We start from the raw sequence: 22,911 nt of genomic DNA, 5'->3' as shown, positions 1-22,911 counted from the left end.
ATATATAAACTACACTATTTTACTACTGTATGACATTCCCCAAATGTATCCACATAAGTTCTCACCTGTCTTTCCCAGTTTCCCGTTTAAAAAGGTCATCAAATTGAAGCATCTTGTGGCGAGAAATCATATATACTTTTAACTGAGGCAGTATCTGATTCATCAGCTGCAGGTTGTTATACACCAAGCCTTTACCATCTCTCCTCATGTAGCTGCTAGGACCCCAGAAGATAAACACAGCACCGTGGCTCATATTTAAGAGTTCATTACGATTTCGCAAAATCCTCTGAATACTGGAGTGTGCAATGACTCGAAGGCTCGTTTTGTTTCCAACATCTTTTCCATAACCTCGAGTAGGTGCATCATTCATTCGTATTACGCATTCCGTCTCGTCGATTCTGTCACCTTGTTTACTTCCCAGAAGGTGTCCAGAGCTGGTTACCAATGCACAACTCTTGCAGTGCATTTTTAAAGGCTGCAAAGACATACATACTTCAAATTAGCTGTAAACATCTTCCCATTCACCACTTGATAACTATATTTTACATGTACATGACATTTTTTACAGCAAAAATCTCCGAGGACTTTACATAAATCTCTCCCAGCAGTCTTCCTAAGTCACTGGGGACACATTGCTTGTCCTTTTTGTAGATGGGGAAAATGTGGGATAGGTGTAGAGCCCTTAAAGTTCCTCTGTGGAGCTAAGTCTACTGTTTAAATCCTCCTGTCCACTGCTGCTTCATATGCAGTAATCACCACAGCTTCTATACTGTTCCCAGCTGCTTAGGACTGTACTTCTTCCACTTGCCATAAATGAGCTATAATTGGAGTATTTTTGATGCATCCTCTTCCAATCTTTTGCAGGAAATAATCAATCATAAATCCTCATAAGCACAACTGCGACTAGCTTGTCAACCCCTGGGGTCAGGACATTTTGCTAAAGGAAGCAGCCTAAACCCATCTTTGACAAGGTCCTCAGCACCTCAAGATCGAACCCTGTGGCTTTCCATGGCAGCTCATTGTTCACGCCATTGCAAACATAACTAGCGTTTCTCCAGGTGTAAACTTGGTGGGTTTATTAGCAATGATGAGATGTTATGGTGACATATAATTACACTTAGTATCAACCGCATGTATATAGGAATCAAATGACTAAATCAGTGTGCTGTGAGGCACAGCTTAAAACTCTAAAGCTGAAAAGAAGACATAACCCAAGTTTGAGATAATCCGGTTTGAAGATGCTTTGGCCCCTAGCATTTGAAAGGGGGTGTTTTATTTAAGTAACTTGTTTTTTAGTTCTGAAGGTAGTAAGTGTTTGGAGTCTGAGCTTGTTTTCTATGAGAATAGCTAATGAATGACGAAATGCTTTTTAATTAAAGACAAAATAACTACACTATACAATTTGTGTAATGATACAACCAGTAAGCTTTGTATGACCATCATGACCAAACAACAAAGTCCTTTTTCTGTCGCATACATGGATTGTAAACCAGAGCTAATGATATGGGTAGAACTGTTCATGCCTTTGTGAGCCAAGGTTCCTAATGCAGTATTTACATGCATTCTCCTTTAAGCTTTCATCTGCCACTTCTTTGATGAATTACCTAGCAAAAGGCTCTAAGGTGAACTAGCTGCTCCATCATCATGCTTGGGAAAGCAAGATGAAGTGCTAATGAGGTTAAAGGAAATGTAGTCAGCGCCAATGTTAACTCACATAGGTTTGCATATCCACATAGCAAGACATTTTCACCTAAACCATCTCTGCTGTTTTCTGGCCTACTGAGCTACAACTTACTTGTTTCTTTTAAAAGTCTGCCAGAGAAATTCTTAGGAAACAAGGGCAACCATCAGTAGAGCTGTGGAAACTTGGGGGGGGGGCTGGTAAGGGAGGGGACATCAACATTTGCTAGATGATAAACATTAACACCCCTCTAAGTATCTGTCCCAGACCTTGTTTGAAAACTGTTCCTTCTGGGAAAAACTCTTTAGACTGAAATAGTCAGGTATTGCCCAGCTACCTCTTGAGTGATGCATGGAGACTGAGCCCGCATAGCTGCTCCGGGCAAGTAATTTTCACTCATCTCAGATTCTTTCAGTCGAAATCTACAGAACTCGGCACCTAAAAATTGTCGGAGGAAGTCACAGCCAACAGCCACAACATTCTCATAGCAGCTGTTTATAATGCTTTGACAATATTGAAAGCGGGAGTGGGTGGGGTGGGGGGAGCTGTTGGCTGCAATATAATCTCACTGGGAGGCAGCGGTTGTACCACAAATGTCATCTACTTAAGCAATAACAATGGAGGCACAAGGCAGTTCTTTGGGATTGATGACCAGCTGGGAAAAGTTGATGGCCTGAGAATAACCAGGGGCCATTAAGCCAGAAGAACATTAACTCCACACAAAGCTCTCTGTTACAGTAATTATTACAGTGATATTTGTTTAAAAAAAAAGCAAACCCATGACATACGAGTTATACTTCAGGTAGGCAATGCAACCCTCACTTCATGAACCCTGCTTCAAAATGCCCAGAAATGGGGTAGGGTGAGAGGTAGGTGAGTTTTATGACATCTGTATTAATTATCTTGTAATGCAACATATCATGCATGCAAAAGGTGCTGACATTTGATGGTACCCATTGTCAATAAGCAGCCACCATTTCATGTGTGCCTGAGCTAAATGTATAGCACCTTGCACAACATGGCAGAGCATGTGGCTACTTCTACAACACAAATCAGTCATATCAACACTCAGGGCACTTAGTGAACAAGTCAAGTATCAACCAAATAAATCGCCTGAATTACAGCTCAGTTCCAGTCACCTAAAAATACATATGGGGAGAGGGAGAAAAGAGGTTACAAGACAGCAAGCTCAGAGTGCTAGAACCCCAGACGGCAGCAAAATCAACTGGTGCTTTGCCAGGATAGATGGGCTGTCCCAAGGGAATGAAGGAGCGGGTGAACCCTGCTGCATTCTGGTAAACCCCATAACAGCACCTTAGTGGCCACACCACGTGAGTGAACCTTGCTCTGCTGGAAGTGTCACGGGCCAAACTGACTCCTGGCAACTTTCACTTACATCGATTATAGCCCGGTAAGTACTGTTGCTATATCCTGTACATCTGACTTGTTTAATACCAACCAAGAGACAAACAGAAACAAAAAACAATGCCATGGTTGTTCCTGTATTTTCCAATTTGAGGCAATTTGCTCTGTAATTGACTTTAAAATCTATGTTGTCCAATGATAGAAAAATGTTATTTTCAGACACTTTATTGCTCAAAAAAAAAAATCAATGGAAAAATGTTATTCCTGATTCAAAATATGTTACTCGTAGATATAATTATTTTCTTTGTGATGAAATCAATTTTTTCTCATAGAAGTCTTTTGATTTTAAAGCCAAGATTTAATAAACAAGACAATTCCCTCCAGTAAAATCAGGAACAGTGGAAAACACACTTTATCTTATACTGAATACTTAATGACCTACTTTCAAGGGTACTACGTTCAGATCACTCCATTATCAGTAGTATAAAAGTTTCCCTTCCATAAATAAAAAATAGAGTATTTTATCTTGGCCACGATGACCTGGCCAGGAAAAAAAAAAATCTTCTGGAGTGAAGAGCAGCTCATTACTGAGATGAGCAGAAAAAGACCACCTGTCAGTTCATGAACACCAGCATTCCTCATAGATACATGTAGAAATATTACAGATGACTTCAAAGTGTTTGGGGAGAGAGGAAGAGACCAAGAAAGGTTAAAGAATATCCAAATTCCTTTTGGATGAATGACCTTTAAGTAAGCATTTGAGACTGGAAGTGCAAAATATCAGTAAGGTACTTGACAGCGAAGTTTTTCTCTTGCACTGCAGCACCTCTACGGCATTTTGTTAGCTAGCAGCAGCGTGCTTGTCCTCTGTCTGATCTGGAATGAAAAGCTGTAGGGCTTCTTCACTCTGTATTAACTACCTGAAGTGTGTTACTGAACCAACAATCTCCTCTGCAAGAACTCCCAAACTGACCACTAAAGTAAAAGCAGTGGTAGAAATAAGAAGACTGATGTACAGAAAAGCAAAACTGCTTCCATTTTCAATTGAATTAATTCAGTATAGGGCTATATTGATGGTTGAAAAAGCACACATAAACAGTGCAAGAGACAGTCGTACTGGGTCAGGAGAAAGTAAGCTTATTCCAGAGTAGTCTAGCTTTTTCTTTTTTGTTATAATGCAGATAATTTAATTGGTAGGAATTTCATGTTTCCCCTACCTTGTGCCCATTGTGCCCAGCCTAAGCCCAACAGCTAGCTTGTGACACTCACTGTATGTTACCTCAGTATTTGCATTTTATGTTCCTTTGTGCACAGAATTTAATCAGCATTTCATACGCTGATGTTAATGAACCCTGTGTTTACCCCATGTTCAATGTAATTTATTTCTTATGGCTTGTTCTTGATTGGTGGGTCATCAGCCACTGGCAACAATACTAATTAATGCATTGCCAGCAATACCATATTTTGTCCTGACAGCTTCGGTTCTAACTTTTTACTTTGTTGTAGCTTTGAGGTTTCTCACAAGCTGCTGGCTTGGGACCACTGGACCACTAGGCTGGTTGCTCCTTCCCAGTTCTCCTCTCCCAGAGGCTTTAAGGACAACCCCACTGTCATGACGGGCACCCCTAGCTCCGCAGGAGCTCCAGGCATCCCCAGCCCATTGCTGGCATGTCACAAAAATGGCTGCTCCAGCTCCTGTGAGCCCCTGTCACTCAGCACTGTTTCACATACATATAAAGCTTCTCTTGCCACTACATCTGTCCCTCATGAACAAGCTATACTTATTATTTCTATCGGTGTGCCTCTTTCCTTAATATTTTCCCTAGAAGACTGATGACTGTAAGGCCAAATCTGCTTTTCTTTGAGAAATTCCCAGCAATCACCTTAAAGTAGAATAGAAACCCTGAAGCTTCACTTTTGCGAAGTGTAAGGCAATGCAAGCAAGCTGTGGGGCTCAAGCTGCCTCATTAGTGAAGTACAGCTGTGCACTTCAGAAGTGATTTCCACAATGCAAGTACTCTGGGAGACATGATCCTGTGAAAATAATGCAAGTGCCCTGATAATTTTTGCTTTGTAATATATTGATGTTGGAACAGTGCTTTCATAATAATATGAAAAGAACCAAAAATGAAAAAACATACAAGCATAAAAAGCATTGCTTTGGTATTTTTCAAGTCCCATCTACCTGACATGCTATGAAATCACGCTGTCAAACTAGTCTTCTCTGGACAGTAAAAATCATTCAGATGCATACTGGGATATTTTAGGGAACACTTCTGTGTATAAAAAGCTAGAACAAAAAAGCACACTTAAAGCATGAAGAGAGTTTTGAACTTCAACCAACATCAACTTGCTATGGTACACGCCCTTGTCAAGTCTCTGGGAGTTTTGATCTTTGTGGTGCCAAGTTCTGATCTAAGAGATGATTTTGGTTTGACCATGACATTTTCACATGTATGTTTGGATAGGGAGTGTAGCTTAATTTCTACACTCTGCATGCCAGCTCAGACTTTCCCCTCAAGTTCCATCAATTTACATTCTTTAACCCTTATGCTAGCAGGTACAGAGCTCTTAAAGAAGGGGGAAAAATCCTCTGAACAAATACATTTATAATTTTTGTTGAACTAGACTTTTGGAACATTAGCGAATCTGCCATGAAAACAAACTGCATTATCCACTGAACTAAAAGTACTGATTGCCTTCAAAACTGTAACCCAGTAACTGATATCACGCAAGTAAACAGAAAGGGTTAGGAGATACCACTTGCCCAACATTGTTAATCCTTATGCAAATGCAAATAACAAGCCTTTGCAGCAAAACTTTGCAATTCAAAAAAGGTCTGGCAAGTCTGTTTATAAAGATAAATGCATGTCTGTTTGAAAAGATAAAAGATAAAACAAATTATTTTCTTATTACTTCTCTTTGTTTCTTGGGCTGTGGAGCTTGAATATGCAAATGTTGTGGAAACATTAGCATCTTCATTTCCCATTGATTCTTTGGAGTTAATTATATAACTGGACTATGCCTTCACATATTTGATAAGTAGAAACAGTGAAATAGCCAAACTTCAGCAAATGCATTCATCACACTAGTGATCACAGATCACAGAACCCTAGGTTTTATTCCTCCAAGGAATAGAATGTTTTTGTTTTCCATGACACTATACTGATGGGGATCTGCAAAACCTGTAGTAAAAATACGTAATTCTATTTTCAAAAGGTCCTCGGACATATCTAATTCAATTTCAAAACATGAGGCTATATTATGAAAAGAAAAATAGAAAAACAAATGCACTCCATAAAGCTTTCACTGGGATAATTTTCTTAGAAAAAGTACCGTTAAGCACATTAGTCAATGAAGAGTCTTCTGCTTGTGTGAAGTGTTTTCCGGCACATTAACTCTTTTTCAGGGGGCTGCCTGCTAGTCAAATCTTCCATTAGATTAATTAAAATATGGCTCCTCTCACTGGAAAGAAAAGGCATGAGTTTGGTTACAGGACATTGACCACCTACAGAAACCGAGCCCTTTCTAGTTAAATAAAATACAAGCAGAAGCAGCACAGAAGACTGAACAACAAGATAACTTTTAGTATCTGGAGTGCATTTCTCTTCTTATTTGGAAGCATGATTACCAGGTGCTGATGTTTTCCCCTAAGCTGCCTGAAGTGAATATAAGGTGCAACCTTGCAAATTGTCAGCACATATAAAGCTAAGATTTAGAGAGTAGTTTCTATCCTGCATCCTATAAATGTGTCCCATGAGGAAGATTAGTATCAATCATAGGCTTATTGGAGAGGGAGATAGGATACAATGATAACCTGAAGCTATCAACTAGAGTAATGGTCTAAGAAGAAAAAGCAATCAGAGAAAGAAAAGAATATCCTCAATGAAAGACAGAACTGGAAAATCAGGCAGGAATGTATCATGTTGATGAACTTGAGCTGTTATACAAGAGAGAGAATCATACGAACAATATACAGGCTCTAAAGAAATGGTTATTGCCTAATGTTTATCTTAAAAGAAGTGCAAATAGACATCCATATTACATCAAACTGCTTTACTTTTGTTCTGCAGCTAAAGTACTTGCACTAAAATGCAATAAAGCCACAAGCGTGGTGTCTTAACTATGCAAATTGTTATCAGTGAAGTGTCAGAAAAACAGGAATTATTTCAACAGTCTACTGAAAAGGTATTGGACAGTTTGTATTTTTGCTTCAGAAAGTTTTCACATCAACTTCTCCCATCTGCTTTGGTTACATTTTGGCAATTCTTTCCAGTTTAAATGCTTCATGGACATATACCCTCAGCTGCTCTCTCTGCACCTGTCATGGCCATGCAAGATTTTTTTGAGCTTCAAGTTTTACAGGGTCACTTTTTTAATCTAACCTAGCTTTAAAGCTAAGCATTACTGATCCTTAAAGTCTGTGCCTAAGTTTTCAAATTCAAGCACTTGTTTCTTTCTATGACACTATTTATTTGGCTTATCCAAATGCATCTAAACTCTCACTATGACTATTATCGCTACAAGGCAATGATGCGATAGCAATTGCAAGGACACAGGCAAGCATTTCCAATGGCATCCGGTTTTAACATAACGTCAACACCGCACGCAGAGTCCCTAGAACAGGCCAGATGAAATTTAAGACCAAATGTATGAATAGAAAGTTACTGACCCCATGGAGAATTTTCTCTAAAATATATTTTGTCTTGAATTTCTCTATCAAGGTGAAGTAGACTGAAATAAAAAATAAGGCTCCTCATTCCTTTCAAAGATCTTTGTTCAAAAAGGTCTTTGTTTCAAACACTGTCAAAAATGTTCAGCCTCACAGTGTTCTCTAAGGCCTTTTGATTTTCATGTGGCTAGCTCCATGTAATCTTCATCAGCTTATTTTATATTAACCCAGACTGCTCTGTACACTTTTACTTCTGTCCCTCTGAGTTAAAAGCACATCGGAAATTAGGGAATGAAAGCAGATTAAAAAAAAAAATCTGAGTTTAAAATGTTTTTCTGAGGATGTACCAGGTTCAAAAACGCACAAAGTTGTACCACCTCTACAGCAGGATCCCAAGGTAGCCTCCATAATCACTGGCATATTGATACTAAAGACAGATAGATGCGGGAATCAGGTACTGGCAGCAAAATTGGTCAAAACATTCATTTCATTCAATAGGTACAAGATGTGGAAAGTTACTGGGAATTTTGCCCCTGCACACAGGTACAGAAGAAAAAAGGAGTGTGTTTTGGGCTAAAATATTAGTATGTTCAGTTTTGGACTAAAACAAGATGAAAAGAAAACATTTTGAAGACAGATATTTAAAAATCTGTATCTGTATCTGCAACTATGCATCACTATAATTTTAACTAGTTTCGGACTACAACTAAATTGGAAAAGTAATACTTTGAATTCAGGGGAGGGGGGTTTAAAGGGTCTCAAGCATTCCAAACTTGTCTCTCCAATTGTTTACTATTATCACAGTACTGATCAGGAGAAAAAAAATAAATGAACACATTTATCCAATCAGGATGTTTGTATCGAGTCTATTTGTCAGTGCGCAGGTTAATATGAAATTAAACATTCAGTGGATGGAAACATTTAGCACTGAAATGCACCTACTACCGAGGGTTAATTAGACAATCAAGTACAAGAGATGGCACCCTGTCTGCCAACATGGCATTGTTTCTCCAAAGAGATGCTCTTGAATTTATAGCAGAACATCAAAACTGTCTTCTATATAAGTTAGGGGTAAATAAGTTTGGGTGAAAAGGATGGGGTTACCTGGAATCTCTAGAGGAACCAGAGACAAAAGCTGGCTGGAGAGAAAGGTCTCTCTCAGAGGAAGGTACCCTGAGCTGCAGGGCAAATGAGAAGAGGGAGTCCTTGAAAAACTGAGCCAAGAAAGAGCTGAGAGCAAGTCAGCTAATTACAGGGAGAGAGAGGCTGACCTTGCTAGAAGCGCGTTAAGTCTATTTCCGTATCTATGTATTTCACAGATGTTTATAACTATGCCATCTCTTGTGGCTGGGGCACATAAATGCTTTTATTTATGTTTTACCGTCAACTGATTTGAGTGAAGTATGATTCCCAGGCACTTGGTTAACACTCTTCAGTAATATTCCTTGCTTAAAGAGGTAGCTTATCTGTAACAGGGGAAATGATGTAACTGAAATCCACAGTTGCTCAATGCATTTGGTCAAGGAATTTGAAGTGTAGAAGGGTGTGCCATAGAGAGGATGCAAGAGATTTAAGAACAGATACCACAGAAATCAGGAAAAAAGAAAATCATCTTTTAGTGAGCAGCAGCAGAAATGAAACCTTCCTGCAAAGAGGTGAAATTCAGAGTACCAGAGTCCCAGGAGATTTGTGGGTGCTTTACACACTTTATCTTTTTATTTTACATTACTAGTCCTAAATTGTACTCCTTGCATGTGATGTGTGTGTCATTTGAAGTGCATTTTACCTGGTAGTGACATTAAACAATTCCTGCTCACTTCTTCCTGGGTTGCGGGGGGAGTATGTTTCACTGGATCACTCCTTGGATGCATTTCACAATGGGAATAGGAGGCAAAGAAAAGTAAAAACAAGGCAGAAAAAAGAAAAAGATGGATAGATGGCATTGCTTTCTTTAGTGACACTGAATGTACCTAAAATTCATGCCAAAATGCTATGAGAAGATGGGTGATGGTGGTGGTGGTCATGGAAGAATGAAAAGGAGAATATGGCAGCATCACCAAGAAGTACTAGGTTACAGAGGTTTTTCAAAGTATCTCTTAATCTTTCATTGTTTCAAATCACCACTACTGAATGCCTTGACATCTAACTGATACTTGCCAGCAGGAAATTTTAAGTTCTGTAACCAACACTTGCTTTCAGGTCTCTCTACCACGCCTGGCTGCAGCTCAGGATTTTTTTTTCATGTGAACGAACTTCTGTCAAACAGTTTCTTCAGAGCAACAGGCATACTCTAAAATAGTTTTTCTGCACTGGACATGTAGGCCATCTTTCCAGCTTTACTGCCCCAAATAATGCCCACCCACCTCAACACCATTTGTGACAAACCTAGACCTCTTTAGAGCCACAATTTCAACTCTCAAGAGAGACAGCAGGGTATTTTCTTCTTGTAGGGGAGAAACACCGAAGTGTTGATAGTTTTTGTATGGGAATCTTTCAGCAGAGAATTAAAAACAAGGAAGACCAGCTACTCATCAGGTGTAACTGCTTCGCTCTACTGATCAAAGATGTGACTGGGTGGTTCGTCCTGTCTTCACTGCATGGTTCTTGGGTTGCCCTCAGGGGCTGCTTCACCCTGTAGCAGAATGGGCCAGGAGACTCTGCCTGCAGCTGCCCAAACCCCACTGCCTGCTTGGCAGGGCGAGGGCAGTACCAGCCTTTCTACTGCCCACATGCCCACATGTATCTGTGGTTCTTGGGAGCTGCCTGATGTTTCACACTCTTGGCACACCCTTCAAGCCCAGCAGTTGTGTCCACCTTACTGCAAGCACCCTGCGCAAGTGTAACACCTGAGCCCCACAGCATGCAGCACCCCCAGGAGGGCTCTGCGCAGTGTCCCCGTACCTGCACTGTCCTCTCCAATCCCCTGCTGTGCGGCCCCACTGGCTTCCACGCTGATCTCACAGGGCTGGCATGCTGTGACGACAAATACATCTCCAGAGGACAGGGTATGGCAGAAAGGACACAGTGCGGAGAGGCAAACACAGTGACAATCTGCCAGGAGATGGCATGAGAGCATAATCCTGACAGCCTGCCAGGTCACAGGCTCAGTGAGACCACAAGTGTCCACACCACTCTCAAGGGAGGGCCCTTGAGGACAGCTGGCACCCTGACATCCTAAAACCCAGTGTGAACGAAGTGGGAATTTCACCTTGAGCATGGCAGTGTCTGCACTGTGACAGGCCTGCCTATTTCCCAGATTTGCACATCCAAGGAGAAATCAACACATCCTCCCAGGAGAAACTGTTGCTCCTGTTAGCATAGTACAGCCGGGAGGAGCCTCCGTCCTGGAAATCCACATTTAAAGAAATAAGCAGCCAAACTCCACTGAGGTGTCAGCGTTTAATTACAGCTTGAGCGTGGTTCAAATCTTTCCCTTTCTGTCATGTGTTCTGCTTCCCAAAACACAAAAAACTGCAACAGTGCAGGATTTCTACCACTGAAAAATAATAATCACACTACAGCCCTACTATTATAATTAAACAGAAATTAATTACATTCTATAGAAGGGGACAGGTTCTGAAGGCTTAGCTGGTTTCCTTTTTAATTATTGTATAACATTGTGAACACAGCAAAAATCTCCTTTTTAACATGCTAAACGCACTGGGGGTTTTGTTTGCTTTAACAGACTGCAATGGATGCTGCATTTGCATTTAATTAAAAAAAAGTTATTAAAATAGTTTATTTTGGTTCAATGTGTATTTGTTTAGCATGTGGATGGTTTCACATAAAAAATGAGATTTTTTTTCAATCAGTATTGAGCAATAGACATCTGGGAGAGCAAATAAAAAGAACAGATCAATATATTTTGAAAAGAAAGCTTGTTAATGCAAAAACATTTGGTCTTGTCACAACTAGATTATTTTTGAATATTCACTGTTTCCAAAGGAATCAATCCCTATCCCAAAAGGTAAATAGTAAGTTACCTTTTTTGACAGGAACAAAATAACACAACCTCAGAAACTGGACTGCATGCAAAAACCTCACACCAAGCATGAACTACCCTGTAGCCAACAGTGATAGAAAGAAACAACTCCTATGAGTAGATGGTACCATCCCTTCCAGCTACGTTTCTAGGGGCATGGCTGGCTGTATGAATGTAGGATGGGTCTGCTGAAACAGGCAGAGCATCTGGGAGAAAGAAATTCTAATTTCCAGCTCCTGAGCAGCCTTATACAGGAATCAGGCATTTTGGCAGATGCAGAAAAAGAAGTGTAGGCATCCAGTTCACTTGAAATTCAAATGAAGAAACAGTGAGTTGGTTTACATGCTTTCAGGGTTAGACAGCAGCTAAGCAAAGATTTTTTTAAACTGCAATTTTACACTTAGGTTTAGGTGTGGAGCTTTAATTGGGTTAAGTCCTGCTTTAGACACCAAAGCTCTTCACAGGATCTAACTGTGTGCCTGTATTAAATAAAAGTCCTAGGGAATCACTTCTTCATAGCCACATACCTGATTCATCACTCGTTGGAAGGCTACAATAAATCTGTCATGGAAGCCTACTAATTGCTAGTAAATCACCGAAGTTGGAAGTGTCACAAGCATATCCAAAAAGAGTAAAAGTGAAGAGCCCAACATTCAAAGAGCTCTGGGGTGAAATTCTGTCACTTTACAGATGAACCTGTAATCTGTGTGAAAATAAATGATGTATAATGATTACTAAATTTGAAATCAAATCTTCACATGGGGACAATTCAATAAGGTTAGGTGATTATAGGACTATGCAGCAGCATCAATTATGGAGCCAGAAATAGTCTCACGTCCCTCAGCGGCTACAAAAACTCTGCATTGCTTTATTCACCAACATCAGAGGACATTCACTTTCATCAAGTAGTCTGGGGGTTCTTGTTTGGAAGAAAAAAAAGAAAGAAAAAACGGAAGGCATGAGCCCAGAAATGACTGGCAATGATCCTAGCTTATCATCTGAGCTACCATTTGCTCTGCCAATTGATGGGGAATGAAGTGTGATCAATTCTAGTCCAATGTACATCGCTCCCATTGACTTACCTGCCAAATCCTTGATTGAATAATTAGTTAAGATATCAGTATCTGCCATTTTGCACAATGCTCACAAGACAAAGCCCTAAAGTTTTCATAAAATGGACAATTACCGTGTTACCTGTAACTTTAAATTTTCTTTCAAATATATGACTAAGTCTTGATATTGCCAAAATATGGAATAAAAACATAATGCTACATAAGAAGTAGTAAAATCTAGAAGCATGAAATCTAGAGGTCAGTGTAACCCCTGAAGTAATACAACATACATTTTTAATCTTACAGATGGATAATAAGCCATATCAGAAAGGATTAAATCTGTGCTCCTCATTTACAATAGTTCACTTTAAGCAGCAACCTGTCTATTTTCCATTCTCAGTATCAGGGAAACAGCGCTAACTCAGGTACTTGGTGGTGACTGACAGCAATGCTGACATTTTAATAGCAGCTACTGTGTAAGAGCACTATCACCATCCTGTGATTCTTAAATAAAGGTTTAATCTACTTTTGATCCAGCAAAGCTCTGCAGACCAGGCAATCTGCTGTTAGGGCACATGAAAAGGTGGGGGTTTCTTTACTCCCATCACCCAGTCCCACACCGGGTGTGTAACAAGCTGTTCCAAAGACATAAATCAGACTAGGCGAGCACTACGCGACATTATACTTCACATTACAGTCCCAAGTCTGACTGCTCGCAAACATAACACTACATGTACTTTTCTGTCTCAGACACAAATGGTGTTAACTGCAAATACAAATCAGTCATTCAGTGCAAAAAGTGACACATGACTTGTAAATTGGGCCCCTTCTAAGTACCTTGGCATTTCTATGTTTAGTTCACACACATGGACGTAGCTCCCAAGTATCCAGATGCCGTAGCAGTATCTAAAGATATCACTTCTCCCCAAACCATTCTGCTGTGGCTTTGGGTGTGCTCACCACCTTTCCCCTTAATTCTCGTATCTATTCCCCTCTTATTTGCCAATGAAGAGCAAAACCAGAAAGGGAAATGTACAAACTGAAAATGCAAATGCACCATCTAAAACAGAGGAAAGTGCTGGTGGCTTACAAGGCAGACACAGAGAAACCATGTGAAAGAGAAAATATCCTACTCCACATCATGGATGACTAATTTCTTCCCACACTATGTTGTAATAAATCCTAGCCTTTGCTAACACAAGAATAGGAAAGCTCTTACCCAGAGCTAATAAAGACATGCCCTGCTTAGTGCTCACTTTAGTGTGCATAAATGGAAGACACTTCTGGTTTGCCAGGTAGTGGCACCTCAGATAATCCAAAGAAAACAGATTCATCTTTCCTTCTGGGCTGACAGCAGGTTAAAAGCATAATGCTGTAGCTTGGTATCCACAAAAGACTTCCTTTGGACATTACCCTAATCCTATCCTAGGTCTTTATTTTTAAATTTGCAGAAAATATCATACCAGTGCAATCCCAGCACTCTCTGGCTGATTGGTTTTTCGATCCCTGCGCTCGACAGGTGTGTGTAATAGCTGGGACATGCTGTAGTTTATTTCTATGGCTGCTGCTGTAGTGCAGTAGTTTGCATAACACTTTGAAGTGAATGTGTCTTAAGAGAGGAAATCTGCATTACAGAGACAGTATCACAGACAAACTATATATTCAAGTTCAATGCATATCTTTTTATGTCAAACCAGCTTTCCTGTGCAACTATCAACGGGATTTTCAAATTAGGGAAGTGACACAAGTTGGACCAATCGCCATCCTGAATTGCTTCAACAGTATCTGCCTACAAAGTATACGTGCAAGCTCTGTGCAGTGTGCAAACTCTTACTATGGAGATGTGAATTACATATATATATTTACTATTTGCAGTTGAATATAGTCTGCAGCAATTCGGTTCTGTGCATTTTGCATGTTGAAACAGCTTTCACTCAGATGTTCCGAATGATGCCTTTTAATCCTATTTGAAGACCAGATATCCAACATTAGCTTGCAGTATTTTACAATGTGTTTGTCCCTCCTGAGTAAAAGACTGGAATGACCAACTCAAGCCCACAAGACAAAACTTTAACACACTATCTTTGTCAGAAATAACCACATACTTCCTGTGTTACTCATGGCACTTTGGGTCTTAGTAGTTGTCAGCTTCTCCTTTTCAAGAACAAAAAATTGTATCTGTGGTTTTCTACAGGGCTTAGCTCTGGTGAGTATTAATTAAGCACTGTGAGTATCATGGTAGAAAACTGCCTCTTTTCTCCCTGCTAGCAAGACTAGTAGCAGGGGGTATATAAAATATAAAATAAAATATTCTACCCTTTCCAGATTAGCCCAAAGCACAAACAAGTACTAGCATTCTCTTTGTTCTTCTTACCCAGAGCAAATGCTACATCAAGTATGAGAAAGACAGTTGTATCTTGAGCAAATTGGCTCCAGGAATCAATCAACTTATCTCATCCATGAAGATGTCTAGACTTTTACATTTGTGGAAATGGTTACTAGGCATTCAGTAATAATGACAACATGATGGGCTGACAAGACTTTATTTTCCTCTGAGATTGGAAAATTCTGATTCTGCTTGGCAATAAATGTAAATTATTTACAGTGTACAGATTTGGTAGATACCATGCAGTCTAGTGCACATGGGTGTATGCAATTCTTATATACCATAATTGTGCACTATATATGCATTGATAAAATTAATAGAACTGCAGGCAGAGTATTTCTGTCTTGAATAATTTTCCACATATTAACCATTTATCTTAATACTATGCCTTTTCTTATCTGATTATTTTATTAAGAATTGGTAGGGGTTTTTATTCAGCTAAAGCTTACTGAATGAAGGAAAGCTTGCAGTTGTTTAGCGGGTCAGGTAAAAAGTGAATAAAGAAGCCTCAGTACTGTGTAAGATGCCAACACCCTCCAAAATAACATTTACTAAATGGATTTTCAGAGGCAGCAACTTCTATTTACTAAAGCAGTAAATGCAGACCTGCAATATCTGAAAGAATTAAACATTCTCTGTGAAAATTAGCCATACAACATCACAGGAGGTTCCCCTTTATCCAGCATCAGTTAAATTTCACTGTCTTCTACGGAGATTAAATTTCCCCTTTACAACTCTGTTTCCAACTGTCTAACACATTTCAGCAAGCTTTCAAAGGCAGGCTGGCATCGTTGAATTCTCTCTCAAATCCAGGCTGCTTTCTTTGCACCAAGCATCTCCACTCGCTATTTTTTCAGTGTTTTTTCCTTTCTTTCATGGTTGCTCACTCCCCAGTGTATTTTTATTTTCTAGGCTAAAATCTCTATGCCACATACATGCCATTGCAGTGACACAACATAAATGAAGCACACATGGTAAATTAAGAACGCATTTGAAACATCCCTGAAATTAATTTTGAAGGATGAAGGGAGCACCTCAAAAATTGAGGATATGAATGTGAATTTTAGGATGTTATAGACATCAGTTGGGCACACTATAGATTTCAATCTTTTTTCTATTTCTTCTGTATTTGCTATCAGCATAGGGTTACCAAAGACTTCATATGGACAAATTCAGCCTATGGACAGTTTATAAAATGTGTTTTCTGTATGTATTCATCACTTGTTAAAAACATATAGCTGTTATTTTAATGAAAGCATATTTTGGTAACTTCAATATATTGACAAGTTTAGGGCCTATGTTCTGGTGTGTTTGATTTTTTTTTTTCCCCCTCTCAGGAATACAGTGATGGTTGCTTATGACTTAAACCTGCAACTTAACAGCATTTCTGGACCTTAGTAGACAACCTTCCTTCTAGCACCCATATAAGGCTTTTCTTGACTCAGGCATCACCAACAGAGAAGGATGAATTACTGCATACAGTAGTCTTAAGCAAAGGAAAAAATAAAACTCCAAATACAATATTAGTATTTACATCTTATGATTTTTAAACCCATATATTAGTTGGACACAATTTCTGATTGTTTGACGTAGATTGTCCAGAGCTATGATACCTAGGGAATGTGTGAAGAATGGTCATATATGCTTACTTCAGACTTCTGTAGTTATCACAACTGAGATATTGCTGCTCAATCTGTATCTACTCTACTCAGAAGTTTTGAGCAGTCGTAAGTGGGAAGTGTTGCATCATGTTCTCCTCTTTAACTATTGTTAGTGTCAAAATCCCCACCAGGGGTTTGGAGAACAGTGCTTCAGGAGCTCTGCCTTCAACTAACTATGCCCAGCATTTCCTCTGCCTCAGTTTAATACATCCTCCTCCCCAAAATCAGTTCTGCAGCAAAGCCTGAGAATTTCCTGTATACACAAAGCTTCTGCAGGGTAACGTGCCTTCAGCTTCACTGCAGCTCCTCTCTGTGTGGCCACCCTGCTGCTGGCTCCATCCCTGTTCTCCAGGACATGTCACATGTTTCAACAAGTCTATTCCTACCCCCTTCCTCTCAAACAGATGCACTGGAGACTCTATTTCTTTACTTTCAGACTTTAGCAAAAGACTCTATTGTACTGCTTTCCCTCCACTCCCGAAGAAGAGGCCACTAAGGAGTCACTTGCCATATGTCCTGGTAAAAACAGTAAGGTCATTTGGACCACTCTTGTCCTCTTTGCTCTTGCCTTCCTCCAGAGAAAAACCTAGCGACTCTTCAACTCATTTTTGCAGGCAAAATTTCTGCTCACCCCAGGAGAGTGAATTTATTGCTTTTCAGCCTCTCTGTCCAGTTCTTGGCACTCACATACAACTCTCTCAGAGTGAACGAGTAACTGTCTCACTGAAACACTTGGCAAAATCTTTCATGCCAAATGAGAGAGATGTTACTAGCTGACTTAAAAATTGATCCCGAATGAATGAGTCACCTTCTTAGTAAGTAAGACTTGGCAGGACTGATTTGCATCACAAAACCACCACTGCCTTCTGGCATCCTGAAGGCACTGTCAGTGAAAAAGCCAAGGCCTGATTGGATATAGATGCAGATGAGAATCATTTACTCCTAGGGCAGGCTTTAGCTGCAGAGCTAGCCTGAACTTTAACTACTGCTCCCTACCACTTTCCTACCCACACTAGAAAGCTTATGATCTGTCTCAGAGGATGCTTTCAGCTTGTGTTCGCACAGTGAGGAAAGTACAGGCTTGAGCACTGACGTTGGCTCTCTTCAGGCTGGCAAGCTACCTACTGATATGCAACACAGGGGCACATCAATCATACGTGCCCTTATTTCCCAAGTGTTACTGGACAGGTCAACTAGGATGAGGTGCTGTTGTACTCCAGCACAAATCCTAAATTTTCTACCGTGAACTATGATCATCAAGAGTGGCTGGAGCAAAGATATGCCATGAGAGGACACCATGGCTTTCATCCATGTAACTTCATTTTGGCATAAAAGAAAGAGCATGTTCTAAAAGGCTCTTCCTTGGTTAGCAGTAAAAATGTAGTATTGTAATTTATCACCAACAATCCCATTATTACACTGAAACTAACTCCATTTAAAGAACGTTCAGTCCCTAAAGGGTTTCAAGCAATGCCCAGTAAATTTCCATGTCTAGATATGTCAATAAATTCAGTTTCTTAAGCAGCAAGAATAATCCACCATGGGAATAATACTGCATTTACCAAATGTATGCAAATAAATGACTAACAAAAAATATCAGTTTAAAAACAAAAGGACAAATACTATTCGTATTTATCAGTATTAGGCACAATTTTGCCCCATTTCCTTCATTCTGTACCAGACAAACTGCAAAAGTGTGATTCCTTCACAGCCAATAATCCTGCTGAGCTTCACCTTTTACCCCAGTCTCTTCATGAAATTCGTTCCAGCTGCCAAGTGTGACAGGTATGCAGCAATATATGCTTGGTGACGAGCATTTGTGACAGCATTTAAGTTGACCCAGTTTTCAAGGTAGTCCATCTTAGTGGAAACAAAAAAAATCCATATCAATGCATAGGATAGGAATGTTATCATTACATTATTGTCTCTACTGACCCCTCCCAAAGAGACAGAGACACTCTTCCTCTGTATTCAGTCCTTCTCATTCTTAGGTCATTTTTATTCCAGAGGCATGTTAATGTTATAGCAAAACAAGTATATTATGCCAAAAAAGCAGTCCTATCGGAGATACAGCTATATGGTAAAGAACTGCTTTGTACTAGGCAAGCTGCATCACCCCCTCACAATCAAGCCAACTTCTACCAGACGTACGGGTACAAATGCTTCTACGTTAGTCTCTACCAAAACAACTGTGCCAGTCCATGATCACACCTTTCTCCCTTCTCAACACCTACAGAGCTCCTTAGCATAAGTCTAGCATCTGATTTCCTCCCTTGACTCTCAACAGTAACACGAAGTTACTCCCATTACGCACATCCTAAAGAAGCCAACAACCCCCACTGCCATTTCAATAAGGCATACCCTAAAAAAGCTCTAGAAATTCCCATTTCTTTAGCCTTTCTTTTTGGCAAACAAACAACTACATCTGGTCCTCCCACTGACCAACTACAAAATCAGACCAACCAGTAGTGCTTTGAAAGCTTCCTTTGTTCACTTCTCTGCTTAGTTATCACACGGGCACAGCCTTGCTTGCTTACTATTAAATACAAATTTCATCTTACTATTTGCAGTCCTGTTTCTTAAATGCTTTTTATAAGCAAAAAAAAATGGTATTTTATTGCTCTCAAGCCAAATATTCTCTGGTCAAAACCAGAAAAGCAAATATAAAATTCCTCCTCTCTCTCTTCCACATCAGATTTGTTTAATTGAAAGGCCATTTTGTTTTTCTCCCATGTACTTCTTAGCACCTGGGATCCCAATGTTGAGCTAGGTTCTTTCTCTTATCATAGAGAGAATTCAGGATTCTGCACTCTCTGCCAGTTGGCAACTTGGTGAATGAGGAGTAAGGCAGAAAAAGAATTCGAAGTTCAATACTCCTTTCCACCATTTAGCGCAGCAATCAGCGAAAGAAAATCTAATGTGAATAATGAGAAGAAATGGTGAACAGAGACTGTACAACATGCTTGCCTGAAGGCTAAAGAAGCTAGCTGATGCTCCGAGGAGTTTCATGAGTTCTATGTAAAATGGTCACTGGATAATACACAGAAAAAGGAGCAGGGGTTGAACCAAGCTCTTCCCAGCTTTTGGCTCACACTCCTGCTTGCTCAGTTTGTTGTGCCTGGAGGCACAGCCTCAACAAGAAGCTGTGTTTATTAGTTTGTAGTTTACAGATTAGGGTTGTATCCTTAGAGAAAGAATTGTAAATCACCTCTGACCAGGGAAGACATGAACGTTTTGCCTTCTGCATTCTAGATAAGCATTCTAACCACCAGGCTACTCTTCAAGGCAAAGCAGAGGACCTTGTTTAATTGAGGGTTAGATGGTGTTTTGCAAAGGTGATCTTGATCTCTGATTTTTGAGAAAAGGGCAGAGGAGCTTATTTCAGGATCAGTATTCAGGACAGCGTAAATGAAGGTGTTTCTTCAGACCCAGGAATAAGCATGAAGATAGGATATTTAAGACATAACCCCTCACTCGTTTTCTATCATCTCTTGGTTTGTATTTTTGGTCTGTTCCCTCCCTCCCCCCCCGGTTATTGTATACTATCTTAAACATATGCTAATGGCTATATATTTACTAAATACTGCATAAACCAAGGAGATTAGGCATTTTATGTGCATACACAGTTATACCTCCAAGGCTTTAACAGTATCTATTGAAATACTTAGGATCTTCAAATATATTATTGTGTTTTACACATTCAATTCACAAACATTTCTGCATGTAATACAAACTCTTCTTTTCAATAAAGATATGTTATTCCCTGCCATACAAGTCCAGAGAAAAGCATGGCTGTGGTTATGTAATGTAACATGTTTTTGTGTTTCTTCCATGCATCTTTATCTCCATCACTAATTTTGTAATTTCAAGTAAACCCCAATGTCTATCTCCTGTGAGAATGTGAAACATTGTATTCCCTTCACATTTACAGGGAAGCAGAGATAATACACTGTTTTTCTTGAACATAGATTTGAATGTGTTCTTGACAGAGAAGTGCCCACCTTATTGATTCACACAGTATCTGAGAGGCATCAAAACTGCAGCAATAGTTTAGCTGCTAACATGAATCACAAACTCTTTTTCAGCACATTCGAACTGGGATCTTACTGCCCTGAACACTGATACATAAATACAGTTATCTGACATAATGTAATTTCAGAGCAAAATCACATCAGTGCATTGACTTAATACCAGGTTCTATATGAGAGTCTCATATTCTTGGCTGACTACTTAGAAAGCGCAGCCTAAACAGCACTGCACAAGGAAAAAATATTTAACCTATAGAAAATAAGATTAATAACCTTATTGGACAGATGCACTCTGAGATTTTAATTCTGCTTCAATTCCTGTTTAGCAGAAGTTCATTAAACTCCTACATCATGAGTCTGACCTAGAAAAGTAAATAAGTACTCTGTTATTCCCTTTAGAGCCCTGAGTTACTAATAAGGAATTATAAATCTCCAGTCACTTTGTCAAGCAGCCAAATACATCCCAAGTGAAACACTGCAAAGTTCATAAAAATGAGACCGATTGAAATGCAAGACTAAAAATGTGATTTTGTTTTATAGACCATGAATTAATACCACATTGTTTCCGCTTTTGTGAACTACAAATGTGGACAAGTAGGAATGAAGAGAATACAGCCACATTCACCCACCTACTCAACTCTTTCACTGGCCCTTGTTTGTCTCCTCCTTGAAAACATCAAGTTACTGCACTTATATAGCACTATTCATCATAGATGCTTAAGCTTTTTATGAAGACAGATAGGTAGTTTAGATGTGGAGAGACTCAGGAGCAAATAATCATAAACATTCACACATGCCTCAGACAAAGTCACCACAGAAGCCAGTGATGGATTTGGTAATAGGACCATAGTACATACCCTGGCTCAACTTCCAGCTCTAAAATCCAGCTGGGCACTGCTCCAGCAAAATGTTGAGCATATCCATTACTAGAAATTTATGAATAATCGCATTGAAGATGTTTTCTGAAACAAAGCCACAGTCCTATGCATAGGATGAAATCTGGACTCTGCTGGAAAACTTGACTCACTGATAGAAGTCCTCTTGGCTTCAGCCATTCCTTTCTAAACATTTCTTGAAAATCTGCTTTAGACTTGTTTTGTTTGTTGGATGACCTCAGTTATACTATCCAGGCTATGTTAAATATAGTAGCTCGAATTGTCACTACCTACAGCAATTAAACCTATAATTAGATCCCCTTCAATGTCTTCTTGACTTGCAAATTCATCCCTCTAACCTTCCCTGATGCTGTTTACCATTTGACCCTGGACTATCTCTGGTTACTTTCCTGGTGCAATAGCTCCAAAGTCCTCTTTGAAGTAATTTGGCCAAAAAGCTGAATGCTAGTTTTAACAGTATAGTGAGAATTACTTATCATTCTCTGCCTAACTACAAAAGACCTAAGGCTCATTTACAAATCATTCTACTACAGTTTATCCCACTGCTTTTGCAGCTGTCCATCAGAGCACAGCTTTGCCTGTAGAGCATTCTGAATGCTGCTGAAACTTCAAAATATGCAATTGTGCATGTAAACATTAATATTAGTAGGCATTTGGCTATATTAATAAGACCAGTGAGCTCAACCCTTCACCTTGTGAGGTTCACTCAGTTCGCCATGAGCAAACTCTCCTAATGAGGCCATAAAAGCACTAATTTAATCCTACCTGCTCCCAGTAATGAAGATGGCAGGTCTTATTCACAAGAGTCGTATTCTGGCAATGACTAAACCTTCCCACGTCAGACACTGTTCACTTGGCTGCTGCCTTCCGAGGACAGAATGGTCTATACTGTGTATATTCTGCATATACTCTGTAAAGCGGTTTAGGACTCTGCGGTATGAAAATAATTTAAGATAAGTTATAACATGGCTTCACAATTTGAATTATACCTGATGTATTTGTCATGCTGATTTTTAATTCTCTATCCACCTCTAAAGCTGAGATGGCACCATTAATTACATAGCTGGAACACTGTACCTGTATAAAAATGTGAATGAAATTTCTAAATTAAGATTGCCTCCAAGAAACTGTTGCTTAGCCTCATTAGCAATACAAAAGTGCAGTAATTGAAATGCATGCAAGAAGCTG

At 39.6% G+C, this 22,911-nt stretch overlaps 1 protein-coding gene across 2 annotated transcripts in view; it reads right to left on the bottom strand.

Moving 5' to 3' along the window:
• ST6GALNAC5 (ST6 N-acetylgalactosaminide alpha-2,6-sialyltransferase 5) overlaps window positions 1-22,911 on the bottom strand; it is a 72,182-nt gene that overhangs the window by 14,984 nt on the left and 34,287 nt on the right. For both annotated transcript variants that reach the window (XM_075759742.1, XM_075759740.1), the window contains exon 3: window positions 66-475. In XM_075759742.1, the coding sequence (XP_075615857.1) occupies window positions 66-475 (410 nt within the window). The remainder of the gene's footprint in view (window positions 1-65; window positions 476-22,911) is intronic.

This window comes from Balearica regulorum, chromosome 8, assembly GCF_011004875.1.
Source record: "Balearica regulorum gibbericeps isolate bBalReg1 chromosome 8, bBalReg1.pri, whole genome shotgun sequence".
In the NCBI taxonomy this organism is placed as follows: domain Eukaryota; kingdom Metazoa; phylum Chordata; class Aves; order Gruiformes; family Gruidae; genus Balearica; species Balearica regulorum.
This window is presented reverse-complemented; position numbering and strand designations above follow the sequence as displayed.